Below are 13,859 nucleotides of genomic sequence, written 5' to 3'. Positions count from 1 at the left end.
CGTTCCAAACCGTGCTAAAATTCAGCTCCTACCAGTGCGGAGACTTTTAAGAAGAGGTTTGCAGAAGAGGCACGCACACGCGTCACACCCAGGGCCTGCGCCAGCCCTGGGCAGAGAGCACACGTGACGGCGGCTTACCAGTTTATTTCTTGTGAGGTCTGGAGGCTCGAACTACACGGTTCAATTTGTTTGATCCTTAAAAAGGTCATACTCATTAAAAAAATGAACGTTTTCAGTCATATTCTGCAGCGCCTCTGCACGCCGGCTTCTTTGCATTCGGACTGCAGAAAACGACGACAGCGTTTGTGCTGAGGAGAATGGCGTGAGCTTTGCCAATTAAAATCCATCCGTGAGTGGATGTCTTTCGACCTCCCAATAAAGTGCAAGTCAGCTGCTTGTTTTGATTTAATCAGCGAGTTCTGCCTTTATCCAAGACCAAGCTTAAGGAGTAAATGAGTATTTTGTTGAAGAATTCCTATATGTGCATATATATATATACATATATACATCTGTGCGCATGCGTGCGAGTGTAAAAATCAAACCCACGCGCAAACAAAGATGTTACCAACTCTTCTTCCTTCTGCTCTCTTAGGCGGTATCTCATCGAGACGGCAGCAGCTTGTTCTGAGATCAAGGTGGGAGATCAGGCAGGAAATAAAGATAACACCACTTCTTTTTCAAATGTCACATTTAATGTTTTCACCACTGTACTTCAAATCTACATTTTACAAAGTGACCAGCAAGTGTGCCACATTAACTGACCAACCTCTGAGATTTTACCTTTCATACCAGTGTCTTCTCGGGCTCGTTTAATCAAACACCTTTCTCACTCAAGTGAATCGCAATGCTTCAGTTGGTTTTATTCTCAGGAGCCTCATAAAAAACAAAGATATTGCACCATCTTTGTTCAGTTATTCAATGTTTGTCTCTTTCACAGCAAATAATTACTTCATTGAAGTTAAAACTTCCAAACATAACTTACTAATAGTCTCCAATTTCAGCTCAGATCACTCTTGTTGAAAATACTCTGCTAAATACAGATAACTTACAATAACTTTAACAGTTAATTGTCCATAACAAACACCACGGGTTTTCTCCAGACCAATGCTCAAATTTTAAGACCACCCTTTAGTATTCCTTTGTACAGGTGAAAAACAGTCTTCGATTTTCTAGTCTTGTTTTAAATATAAAAGTTGGAAGGGACATTCAAGTTTCAAGTCTCCACACTGAACTTAAAAAAAAAAACAAAACAAAAAATCATGTGGAGGTAAACAAACCAAGTTGTATACTCCAGGAGGTAGAGGCCTTCAATTTGTGTTCATATATACATATGCACAGAATTCAGTGTTCCAACAGAAAAAGAATTAGCCAAAAAGTAATAAAAGTTATTTACTACTGTGACATTTCAAGACTTCCACAGCTTCGCCTAGAGACACTAACACAACCAACGCAATTCCCTATGTGCTTTTTTTTTCCTTTTCTTTTTTTTTTTTTTTTTTTTTCTCTCTCAACTGTCCAGTGCAGGAAAAAGTTCTCACAAAATTTCACAGACCTAAAATGTGCAAGCTAGTTTCTCTCTATACAGCAATGATGTCAGGGATCTCTGAAATTAGCCCATAAATGGAATTATTTACACACATAGAAGATGCATGCTGGGGGGTTTTATGTAAGAAAGAGCAGAAAAACTTCTAATAAAAATAGATTAAATATATATATATATTTATACTGGGTAAGGAAACAGAAGTTTAGTCTCTCCTAGTCACAAACTCATTCTCTCTACTCACAACATTTGATTTTAGAACAGCACACATCACCATCACAGCTCTATGAGAAGCTATTTATAGGATTGGATCATCAGGTGACGTGCCCACTTGCTGTGGTCACTGTCAGCCGACGTGACGTCACGATTGGTCGCAGTCAAGTTTTCTGTATTCCTTAGTTTTAGAAAACCCAAAATCTTCAGGAATGGCTCAATATCAAAATGTACGTCTGTCTTTTTGTACAATCTCACTTCGATAAAAAAAGAAAAAAAAAAGAAAAAAGAAAAAAACCTCCCCAAATTTGGTTCAATTCTGTTTGTTCTGAGCTGAGCCATCACAGCTGCACTAGAATTCATAAAACACGTGCAACTCTGGGTAAAATATTTTCTTCTAAAAGCACAACCACTTTACAAGATTAAAAGTCTAGTACATTTCTAAATATTATTCATATTGTACAAGTAGTGGTTGTTAATTTAAAACTTCATTAGTAAAATTACAGTACAAGCATGATTAACCGCCAGAATTGCAAATCCCAGGCTCCAGTGGAAAGCTACATTACATCTTCAGTAGTTTATTATCTTCCACTTTATTCCCAAACCAGTGGAGATGGCGGCATCTCAGATGGTTGAGCAACCGTGGAACTAGAATGCAGGCGACACAGAAAATCAGTGTTCATTTGCAATAGCCAACAGACAAGAAAGCAAAAGCTCAGCCAGCAAGCAAACATTTCCAGGAAAACAAAAAACCCCACCAAAGCCAACCCAAGCCAACCCACACCACCCCAAGACCAACAGCGCTGACAACAAACGTTTTACTGTTCTTTATCTACTTATTTGCTTAACAATTCTTCACCTGTCAGTCATTAATGTTTGTACAGTGCCATTCCACAATCAGAATTCAACTGGCCAATCTTTCCGTTCTCATTTTTAGCCTGGCTCCTGTACTCTTACACAAAAATAGGACTTGAAACTTTCGCCCGTTTTACTTGAATTCTGGAATCAATCACAAAAGCACTTTCAGAATGCAACCACAGGCGCCCTTCAGGTATTTTTTTGCAGAAGTTACCTATGGGCCTTTCCTACTCTCAGAAACTTAAAACATAAAAACATTTTGGAAGTGTGAATTCTGTACTACTGATAAATGTGAATTAATATCAGATGTGATTACATACAGTTACCTAATAAAGCTCTTAAAAGCAGCAGACTGAGGGTTGATGCAGAGAGGCACTCTGTTTCCTTTCTGCTGTTCCAAAATGAACTGGTGAATTATTTCTGTACGTAAGAGAAAAATAAAAACCACCGTACCGTTAGCACCTTTGGCTTCAGTAAAATGCAACATAGACTGGAGGAAAATACAACTTCCTTCACGGAAAGTACATTTTAGTAAGGATAAAAGAACTCCAGCTTTCCTAAATCTAATCTGACGCCACACCTGGTAGCACAAGCTCAGACAGGACCCTGATACGCACACTGCAATAAATGTGTACAGAATAACCCCCTAATCGCCACTACAATGCTGAGCTGATGGTAACCAGGTACAGATTAAATCCCAATTTTAGAGCGTAACTTTTTGAAAAACAAAGAATTCTCAACTTGAACTTGATTTGCAAATGCCAAGAACGCAGTTCCAGTACTCGGTCCAGCCCGATTCGTGAATTCAGTTCCGACCACCAAGCACAGAGCTGCCACTTGAGATGATTACAACAAAAAAAATTTTCGTAAGGGAAGAGGAACTCTGTGTACAGTTACCAGACAAAACATCTTCTCATACACACGTGTGCCCCCCACCCCCCAAAACCAGAGCCGGGCAGGTTTGGCAGCGGGCCGCTCCTCTGTGAGCAGCAGCGACGGTTCCCAGAACAGGGCTCCGCACGCCCGGGTGGTACGTGCGGGAATCTGCGTTGCTGTCAAACTCTAAAGGCAGCTTTTAGAAGAGCAGATTTCAGAGAAGAGAGCAGATCTATGCACAGCTCTGAAAAGCGATGGCCAAAGAGAGGAGGCACATAGAAGGAATACCAGGATAAAAAGACAACAATGTTAGTAAACCTGGAGGAACTACAAATGTGCATCTCAGAATTACAAGTTCAGGGTATGTCTGAAATAAGTCACGTCATCACGGCAACATCATGGAGTGGTTTTGTCCCAAATGACTGAATTGTTTGTTAGAAACTGCTGAGGTAACGCATTTCTTCTCCCTCTCCTCCCGAGTGATTTATTTGAGCTGCCACCAGACAGAACCTAACGCCCTACTACCGTTTCTCATATAGCTCATAAAAGGACGGCTTTCCTCACTGGATCTGATTTCAAAAGAAACAAAGTCTGCTTTATGAGAGCGCATCCTCTGCATCGCTGCCGGAGCCGCAGCGTGGCACCAGCAGCAGAGCTTGCGGCAGCGGCTGCTGGAGAGGCACCCGGCGCGGAGGCTTCGCGAGAGCAGGCTGTGACGGGGTAGGGGAACTGAAGCAGAACTATGAGGCTGCTCGGCTTCAGCCACCTGACGACGCTGACCCTTTCTGCAGGACAGCTATCAAGGTAACAGCTCGTGCCCCGAAAAGGCAACGGCAGTGATTTCCCTTTCCCCCCAGTGCAACCCTTCAACACAAGAGCGGCACGGGGAGCGCCGACATCAGAGGAGAAGGCTGTAAGGTTTGAAACCAACAGGCTTCTGCATGTCAGCTAACTCGTGAGATATTATATTGTGTCAGAGCATTTACAAGCAATCCTGTTCTTCTAGCGAAAAGAAATCAGTTCCAGTGTCTACTGTGGAAAAATACCTACAAGAAAAAACCACCTGGGTCAGTACGGGCATCCGGACTGCACGTCCTGACCGTGTGCTACTGAGGGATGGGGCAGGAAGATAAATGCAGATGCAGAGGTTAATTACTACTCACCTTTAACCTGCCGAACAGAACTGAGGTTCTTTTCAAAAGTGTCATCAAATTTGGGATTAGTGATGGGTTCAAAATCACTGGTATAAACTCTTCCAGTAGATGTGGAAAAACAACATTTACACATACAAGTGTGGTATCGCAACCGCCCTTCATCAAGATATGGGTGAGCTAAGGCATCCTTAGCAGATATTCTTTTGGACTGAAATGTTGCATTTAAGGAGGAAAAAAAAAAGAAAAAAGAAAAAAAAAAGTTAGGATACGTTGAGAGGTATTGAAACAGTCTAAAGAACACTCATGCATTAATGAATTTAAATTGTTTTATAAACGCCTAATACGTTACAGGATTAGTTCAGGTCAGAAGATGTTTTAGATCTGCAAACACTGCCACTAGGGGGAAGAGTTTACTTAAAAACAAGCGGCACCGCTGCGATGGCATTGACCTTTCTGTACCATAGCTAATGATAGAAAATGCTGCTAATTCGCTTTTTAGAAATACATTTTTCAGTAATGACTTTCTCCAGATAACCTTAAAATTATGGCTCCTACAATAAATCAAAGTAAGCCCAAAGAATTTCATATTAGCAACTGCGACACTTTGTAGGTCCATGCTCTGCAGAACACTGTAATGTGTCCGTAAGCACATATTTAACGTAAAACACAAATTTAAACATCACCGGTAACAGAATAATCCAGGATACGGCATCTGGAGTTCTGAGAAACACTTTACCCGTCGAGTTTCAGAGAACAAGTGGTGAGGGAAGTGCAGGGAAGAAGGTGGTCAGAGCAATGGTTTGAATTACAAAGTCTCCTTGCACATTCCTAAGGCCTCCGTCGTTACAGGTGAATTAAAAATCCCAAACCAAAACACAACCAGGACAGAAGTCACTTGCTCAAAGTCACAGAGCAAAAGCGGTGGCAAAGCTTGAAGCGCACCCCAGCTGTCCCAGTTCCCAGGATATTTTTTAGATGAAATTAAAATCACCTGTTCTAAAGGATTGTCCTGGTTCTTTCAAAAACCCAAACGTACATTTATTTAAACGTGATTTGGGAATAACAGGATTCTGAGTGTTGTGGGGGTTGGAAAGGAAGAAAAGGAAGTTTGTTTTTGTGGAAGTTATGGCTTTAACACTTTATGATTTTGTTTAGTAAAGCCATCTTAAGGTTCAAAAAAATAAAACCCAGTGGTACTGCCTTCCGAATACTCCAGCAATTACAAGCCTCCTCCTTTGCTGTTCAGTCAATTTGTCTATTTTTCATTCCAAACGTCAGGGATTTCCCTGTGAAGATGAAATAACTAGGATCATCAATTCAGGCATCAGCTTTTCTAGTGACAATTTTGTAGAGTAAGCCCAAGAGATGAAATCCAAAATCCACAGCAGCAAATTTTTATTAGAAAAACAGATGCTCAGTGGAAAAAAGACCCCGTTATGTGACTGTGTGGATGTAGAAGGAATTTTTTGTGTGCTGCAAGACCATGAACGCCCACACATCTCTAATTAGAACTGCATCAAAGTATCTGATGTTCTGCTACCTACACCTCGCTAGGAAAAGATGGCATGATTCACCAACGCCCTCGCCTTTCTCACTCTACCACAGCTTGCTTCAAAAGACCACCAGATTTTAAACCCAAACCCCCCATTCCAGGGGGAAATTATTGCCCAGTGACGAGCTGATACTTGTACGGCTTTTACAGACCCAGAAGTACTGAAATGCAACGCAGAAGAGAATCAGTTAAAGCAGTCTTTTACTTACAATACTCATTTAAGTTGCAAACAACATGAACTGTTAAAACAAAAAGCGTTAGAAATAATTTTAAATCCTACTTACTGGATCAAAGACCAACATTCTGCACAGGAGATGAACTGCTTCGTGTGTAGCTTGGCTGGAGAGCGTATACAGGACAGGAAGGGATGGCTGTAGGGGAAAGAGGGGGGAAAAGAAGCACAGATGGTTGTCCTGTCAGAGCCTTCAGCAAGAAAACACTGCTACGGCACGCGTTATTTTATAGTTACCAAGGACAAACTTCTTGTTAAAAAGGCCACGTGCTGCCTAACGCTTCCCAACGAGACAATCATCACTATTGCAAAACTCGGCAACGGTAAGAGAGATCTGACTGGTTATTTTTTCCCTTTGTTCAGATGTAATCCCTGGACAAACCTGTATTTTATTTATTTATTTTTCTATAGAGACATGACTTTAAGCTGTGGCTGCTCTGGGGTTTGATTAACCACATCACTTCCAGTATTTCATTTTTCTGATCTCAATCACTGCCAAATAACAGATTATTTTGCTCTTCCTTGCCCAGGCGATCCATATCTAACTGACAGTGACATCTAGTACAATTAAAGTGACCTTCAGGCACACAGCATTTTACACGGAGATAAATAGGCCAACCACCAAGGCTTGAGGGACTGGGGAAGGGGGGTGTCAGCGACCCCCCCTCGTTTTATAGCGCAGCACTCGGGGCATGAACCGCGTGATTAAAAAAAGCTGGAACAACCCAGGAGCTGGTGGCAGCAGCGGGATTCTTGCTCTGGTTGGCCCCACAAAAGACAGCTCTGCAGCTGATTTTCCTCTATTTCCCCGTTCTGCTCGCACTCACAAGCACGACACTGCCCGTTCTGAAAGGCTCCAGCTTTAGCCCAGAGTGGAAAAAGCCTTGTGGTACAAAAACCCCTAGTCAAGACAGATTTTAAAGACTGGGGACACCCAGTCTCTATGGGATGTCCGGGAACACGAGCACATGACCTTCCCTACAGCTCCGGCTCCGGCGGGAAGCACAAATCCCCCAGCGACACGCGCTGCGGAGCGCGGGGATTACAGAGCTGCGGGCGTAGCGACAGCCGCTCCTCCAGCCTCAGCAACGCCGGCGGGCCCTGACGGTTCAACAGGCGGGTGATATTTTAACACGATTTTACTGAACATAAGTTGCCGTTTGACAACTTTTAACTGCACACACTCTCTGGCCTGGAAGTCTCCTTGGGCCCTGGAATTAAAAGTTAACACTAAAGTAGCACAACGTGAAGACAACCCCTGTCCCCGCATTCCTAACACGTGGGAAGAAGCACTGCCTGAAGTTGCCCAAAATGAAAAAAATTAATCCACAATAATGTTACTGTTGTTTGCCATTCCTTTGAAAGCATTAGCTGTAGCCTAGATCCTCTGAACGAGCCTCCAAGATTTTTTTGTTTAAAGCCACAACAATATCAGTTTCCAAAATCAAGTAAAATATTTCCCTGCTCATTTTACATTATTCCTATTCCTATTTGGCTTAGAGAACGGCAGCAGAGTACACTACACCACTACCGTTAGTTTTCAAAGCAAATGACGTGCTGCAAAGCCAGTGAACAGTTACTCCTCTAAAGTGAAGGGGGGATAAAAAAAAACCAAAGTCAGATACGGGAAAGGAAGTCTCAATTTTCACACTTAGAAGAAAGCAAAACCACAAACCTACTGAAAAAAGAAACCAACCTCCCCAACCAAAGGAAAAAATAGTCCCATAGATATTAGGCCAGGCACTGCTGCAGAGAAAATTCCTGCTATGTTACATCCCAGTCCAATACCACAATTTCTTTTTTATTTTTAAAGTAAATAAACCATGGCATACACGCGCAGCCACACCCAGGTACCTCTGTTCTTCCCATGAAAATTCGAAGAGCGTTCCTATCAGCGAGAGAACGCAGGTGTTGGGAAGAGCCATTAAGGCAGAAGAATTGCACAGAGCGCGTCACGCCTGTGCGACCGATCACGAGCGAGATGCCGGCTGACAGAGGGGGCTGAACCGTCCTGCCCAAGGCAGAACCGACCAGCGGAACGCTAGCCAGCGGGCCAGGGCCGCTGCGCACTGACAGACTTTGCAGGGACCCACAGGATTCCCAGGACTGCATTAACTCCACCCAGGCTTTTAACTGGAACGCGCCGCTAAGAGTTGGCAGGCATCAGTTGCTGCGACCTGTTTAGCAAAGCGAATGAGGAGGGGTTATTTAGCTGCTGTACATTTTCAGTATACATAGAAGTTACACCTCCACAGTGGCACCGCCCCACGTTAACCCTGAACCAAAGCACTTCTCTGCCTTCGTCTGTCTATAGGACAGGCAGCTCTAACATTTGGTAGCTTCATATGATTTTTCTAATTCCTACGTACCATCTACTCAGAAAAGCCCTGTCACCCAAGCACTGTGGTTAAGCAGGTTTCACCCCCACACCAGGGCAGAAAGATCCGATTACATTCCTTACGTATGGAAGCTGTTGCATCCATCGCAAATGAAGGATGCACTTTTCTTTGCTATGCCTATGCCCCCTGTCTGCCACTCCAAGAGCATCTCGTCATACACAGCTTTTGGGGACAGCACTTTCTTGGCAAACTGCAGCCACAGCTGCAGTCTCTAGCCCACAGCTAGAGATCAGAAACAGTCCTGACGCGTACCAGCACGGGTGGAAGAAATTGGTAAAAACTGAATTGCTGTAAGATTTCCATCACCGCGGAATCAACAGACAGGATCGCTCTCTTCTGGAACTGAGAGTGCCAGGACCACAACAGGGAGGGAATGAACTCCAACACCCTTCACTGTTAGAAGTGGGCCAGCACATGACGGCCAGCGAAGTCCAAAGCGCTTCTCATGGAACGCTGCGGGTGGGGGGAGATGCTCTTCCCAGGGCTGCCAGTTAAGCAGGTTTACCAATTCACTTAAATGCAGTTTGAAGTAAATTTTTTAGATACAAACCTGACAAAGACGTCTACGTAGTGGGTAAATTTTCATTATGCCAACACAGCGGGGCGTTGGGTGTTTTTAAATCAGAAACCTCATGCATTAATCTATTTTTACATAAAGCAGCAAAATGCTTTACCCCTTAACTCCTACCATGCTCACCTACATCGATTAAAAATAGTTTGTGTGACAAAGTAATCACCAGTTTCTAACTTGGTTTTCTCTCCCTATTAATCTAATTAAGAAACTGGTAACATGCAGCTATTTATAACCCGCAAAATCTCCATTTTGAACGATGAAAGTCATGAATTTGCATTCAAACATGAAGTGAGCTTGAAGTTAAAACCAGCAATATCATTAAAGAAATCAGCTACATGCACCGTAACCCTGCTTCCAAGTTGCAAATGAGCACGCCAGCTCCAGAGACTGTTCAACTTCTGTGCTACTCCGTGAAAGATGGACGTTGTTTTCCTCAACAGACATGGGACGCGCTGCTGATAGTTCATTTCCTATGACTTAGTGGCTACAGAGCGTTAGATCTGTATTGGAAACAGGTTATACCATTTCACCTCACTTGCTTTTTAGTGTCCCCAGCACGCAGTGGGTCAAGGACACACAGTTTGAGGCGTGCACAAGAACTGGGATTAGAAAATCAGACGGCATTCTCGTACCCATTTCAATTCTTGATAAAACATCCTGGTTTAGCAAACTGAGCAAGGCTAAGAAATAAATTCCAGAGTTCTTGCTTACTGCTACCATAAGCGCAACTGCTGCACTTTGGAAATGCCAAGCGATTAGCAAATTATCAGCATTCAAACCCAATGCATTCTATAAAGTATCTGGATGTATTTGCACACTGTTACATATTTTTATATCTAAAGTATAGCGGATGTGTTTCTCCCAGCTTTTACTATAAAACTATTTTTTTTTAAACCTCTCAAACCTTGTAAGTGCAGGACCACGTGCTTAAAAGTTACAGCTCTTCTAGCATGTGACAGCAAAAGAAACAGACTCGATCTGTTTTAAAACTGGTAGAGAAAGTCTTAAGGAAATCCTACTATTATTAATCTTAAAAGAAAAAAAAAAACCCTGCCACAAACTGGAATAGAGACAACCTGATGTAGTGAATCAAAAGTGCCAAGGAGGCAGAACTCCCACATGTTAATAATATAGCAGAATATATATTCAGTGCTCATTTCTATGGTAACTACTATTGTGGTGAGTAGGCATTTGAGAAATTACTTCAACATGCAGAAAATAAAGATGCAAACTTAGCTACTGGAAAGGTCTGCTGTATTAACATGTACTGGTTAGTAACTTTGTTAATTTACTATCTAACAATCATAAAAATGACCATATTGGAGGGACATACTGCTGTATTACTGCTCTATGGATCTCAGTTTTCAGTCTTGTTAAACCTTTCAGGAACAGCCCAGGTCACTGCACAGATGTGTGAGGGGCGGCTGGACTGTTCTGTTTATGGAGCTGGGCAAGGGGCGATTTCCACTTCTAACTCTTGATCTCACCAGTACAGGAGTCCCTCCGGGGCCTTCTGAACTATACTCTCAATTTTAATTTCTGTCTCTTGCCACTATTATCACTTAAATTGAACATCTTCATTCAAAATAGCTATCAAAACACTGTCGCTTCAGAAAAAGGAGACTTCCACCTGTATCATCAAGTCAAACAATACCTACAAGACAGAAGCCAGGGAAGCACTTTGCTAGCAAAAAACCACCCCGTCTCAACAGCAGTTTGAATAACTACACCATTAACCCACTGCACCACCACAACCACCTTTGGGAAACTTAACCCAGTCTACAGGCAGAGCCAGCTCTGAGATTAAATATCCAAACCAAGTATTCACAAACAACCACGCCACGGGAATTAAATCAAGCTGTGAAACCCTGCGATGATGCAGCAGTGGTGTCCGGCACAGAGGAAATCCTAACTTACGGGGGCTGACTAAGGATCGCCTTGGCCACGTGTAAGTCCCCAGCTATACCTGTTTATGAGGACCCCTGAGTATATGTGCCTTGGCGCCTTCACAAGCCGTCCTCATTGCTTCCAGCGACGGCGTTCCCAACAGGTCTGTGATCAAATCCAACTGCGGGTATAGAACATACAAATTTGAGATCTTAGACATATATTAATATATTTCAGTACGACAGCAGATTCTTAAGCTAATGTAAATTACATTTAAGGTATGAATCAGTTCAAAACCACTATTTTCCAGAGACTAAATGACAAATATTAACATACACATTTAGTAGATAGCAAATACAAACATTTGTAGTTTCACTGAAAAAGCCCTACCAGAAGCTGATTTTCAGGTTCGGGAGGTTTTTTTTGTTTACAGGTTTAGCAAAATATTTTATTGCAATTTAAAAGTCAATTTTACATCATTAAGAAAATTGTTAAGTACTGTTAATGGTGCGTTACTCATTCTAGAACCCAAATATTCTCAATTGAACGCCAGCATTGCGTACCAATATACCACACAAAATTACCTCCCAAACAAGGTCAACTACTGCTATACACAAAATATTTTCTCATCAATAGGAATAAAACTATACAAAATGGGAAAAAAAACCCCTTGCAATTACTAGAAATATACTATATAAAAATTTCTAATATATGAGAAAGATAATTTTTAAAAAAAAAAAAAAAAAAATCTGTCCAGCACCAGAGGAAGCCCAGGGAGTAGTGCTGGTTATAAGGAAAACAAAAGCTACCTAAAAAAGAGCAAAGGTGATGCTGTGTTTAAAACTGGCCTCAACTTGAAATGAAATGGCATTTCATTCACCTTTTCTGTTTTGAAAATCACCAGGCAAGCTTTCACCATATTGCTACAAAAGTGTGTGCACGTACTCCTTCAGTGAATAAAAACAAAGGAAAAAAACCCTGTATAAGTTGAGGGGGGGAAAAAAAAAAAGTCTTGCCAGCGGTGAGATGAGCACCCCGGTTCCAAGCGTTCCCTCGTGACCACCATCCACCCGCGCTAACGAGCGACTGCGCAGCTCCCCTCTGAGAATCAGCACATGGCGGTCGTTACACGGCCTCGGGTGCGCGCAAACCCCCGCCGACTGCGGTGCGGCACTGGGAAGCGCCACTGCTGCTTGCACGCCACGCCGCGTGGCTCCAGCTGGTGCCTCCTCTCCAGCAGCCACTGGTCTGGCCAGTGCCGCGAGGTACACGCAAGGCCAGAACGCGGCTCCTCCCGTTCGCCTTGGCACCCTCTGGCCAGGGCCAGCGTAACTTCAGAGAGGAGTGACAGCAGAGTGCCTACGTTTGTAAGGAGATGGAAAACTAGACAGGGGAAAAAAAAAACAAACTCCTAAGCCTTGAGGTTTTTAGGAGTGCAAAATATGTAATTGAGAAAGAGACACGTGGAGCTGGTATAACAAAGATCAGTTATTTACAAAATAGAAAAAGTAATGTAGTAAATTATACCAGTGCAGCGGGGGACGTAGACTGCATAAGCACCTGTATTTTTCAGCCAACTACTCCTGAAGCACACAGCAGTGATATGTTAATGTATGTTTAGATCTATCTATCTATATATAGAAATGGATATAAATACACACACTTTATTCTAATGGTTACAAGAAAAAAACCACTGAAAACCATTTTCATAATCATCTCCTGAAAGTTCATGTTTAACATCTCTCAAGATAGGAATTCTCTTGTCCTAGCCCGTATTTCCAGTACACTCAGGATTTTGTTAAAGAGGTCTGATTTCATTTATCTGGATGCATGTCATCAGTCATAAACCATCGTTTTCTGAAGGATTACAAAATGTATTTTGAAATTTGAGTGTAAAAATAGAAAAAAACCTATGACAAAACAGTAATTCTGAATTCAGCTGACCTCAGCTGCATGGATTTCAAGCCTTCGGGGAAGAGGCGATGAGTCCGCCTGATCACGCTGTGGGTTCAGGTCAGAAGAGCGCCCGCAGAGCGAACCTCCCAGCCGCTGCCACTGCCTGCGCCCCGCTTTGCGCTGAGCATCCTGGAGCACAGGCACCGGGCTCCCTGCAGGTAAGACTAACTGGGGGGCATGTGTCATGAGGACACCTCGCCGGCCAGCGGGCACCCAGCCCGTGCAAACCGCTCCAAAGCGCGTCTCCCCCCTGGATGCGGAAAATGGGGGTGTGCAGTCCTCAGCACCGCGGGCCTTGCCCTACAGATCCCTCCTGCTGGTACGCTCTGATGGCTCGATGGGGGACGGCTGCGCTGGGCCGGCAGCCCCCCCCCGAGGCCCCGCTCTCCCCGACACTGATCCTTCCAAAAGGGCTCCGCTTGCTCTCTCAGGCTTGTGACCGGTTATCTTTAAGGAGGATTAACTAATAATCAGCAAAATCAGACTAGAGGAAGTGGCTAAGCTAAGGAAGGTGGTTAAAACTTAGCGCTCAACCTCCTGCCTTTTACGGAACAGCGTGCAGGCTGATCTTTAAGGCAAGCAGAGAAAGGCGTTTGCTCCCATGGGTAGCCGAAAAGT

The 13,859-nt window shown here is 43.3% G+C and overlaps 2 protein-coding genes across 3 annotated transcripts in view; both read right to left on the bottom strand.

Moving 5' to 3' along the window:
* TMEM97 (transmembrane protein 97) overlaps nt 1-604 on the bottom strand; it is a 6,562-nt gene extending 5,958 nt beyond the window's left edge. Inside the window, exon 1 of the mRNA XM_035889637.1 lies at nt 547-604. Within this exon, the coding sequence (XP_035745530.1) occupies nt 547-604 (58 nt within the window). The remainder of the gene's footprint in view (nt 1-546) is intronic.
* A 66-nt stretch (nt 605-670) lies between these two features.
* NLK (nemo like kinase) overlaps nt 671-13,859 on the bottom strand; it is a 65,979-nt gene continuing 52,790 nt past the window's right edge. The window contains exons 7-11 of one of the 2 annotated variants that reach the window (XM_035889274.1): nt 11,365-11,466; nt 6,478-6,564; nt 4,651-4,849; nt 2,932-3,031; nt 671-2,401 (exon numbers count right to left, since the gene is read on the bottom strand). In XM_035889274.1, the coding sequence (XP_035745167.1) occupies nt 2,934-3,031; nt 4,651-4,849; nt 6,478-6,564; nt 11,365-11,466 (486 nt within the window). In that variant the 3' untranslated portion in view covers nt 671-2,401; nt 2,932-2,933. The remainder of the gene's footprint in view (nt 2,402-2,931; nt 3,032-4,650; nt 4,850-6,477; nt 6,565-11,364; nt 11,467-13,859) is intronic. The other variant, XM_009633995.2, reaches the window with a different exon arrangement.

The sequence above is a fragment of the Egretta garzetta genome, unplaced genomic scaffold (assembly GCF_000687185.1).
Source record: "Egretta garzetta isolate BGI_Z169 unplaced genomic scaffold, ASM68718v1 scaffold120, whole genome shotgun sequence".
Taxonomy (NCBI): domain Eukaryota; kingdom Metazoa; phylum Chordata; class Aves; order Pelecaniformes; family Ardeidae; genus Egretta; species Egretta garzetta.
Note: the sequence above shows the minus strand (reverse complement) of the source record. Positions and strands in the feature narration are given on the sequence as shown.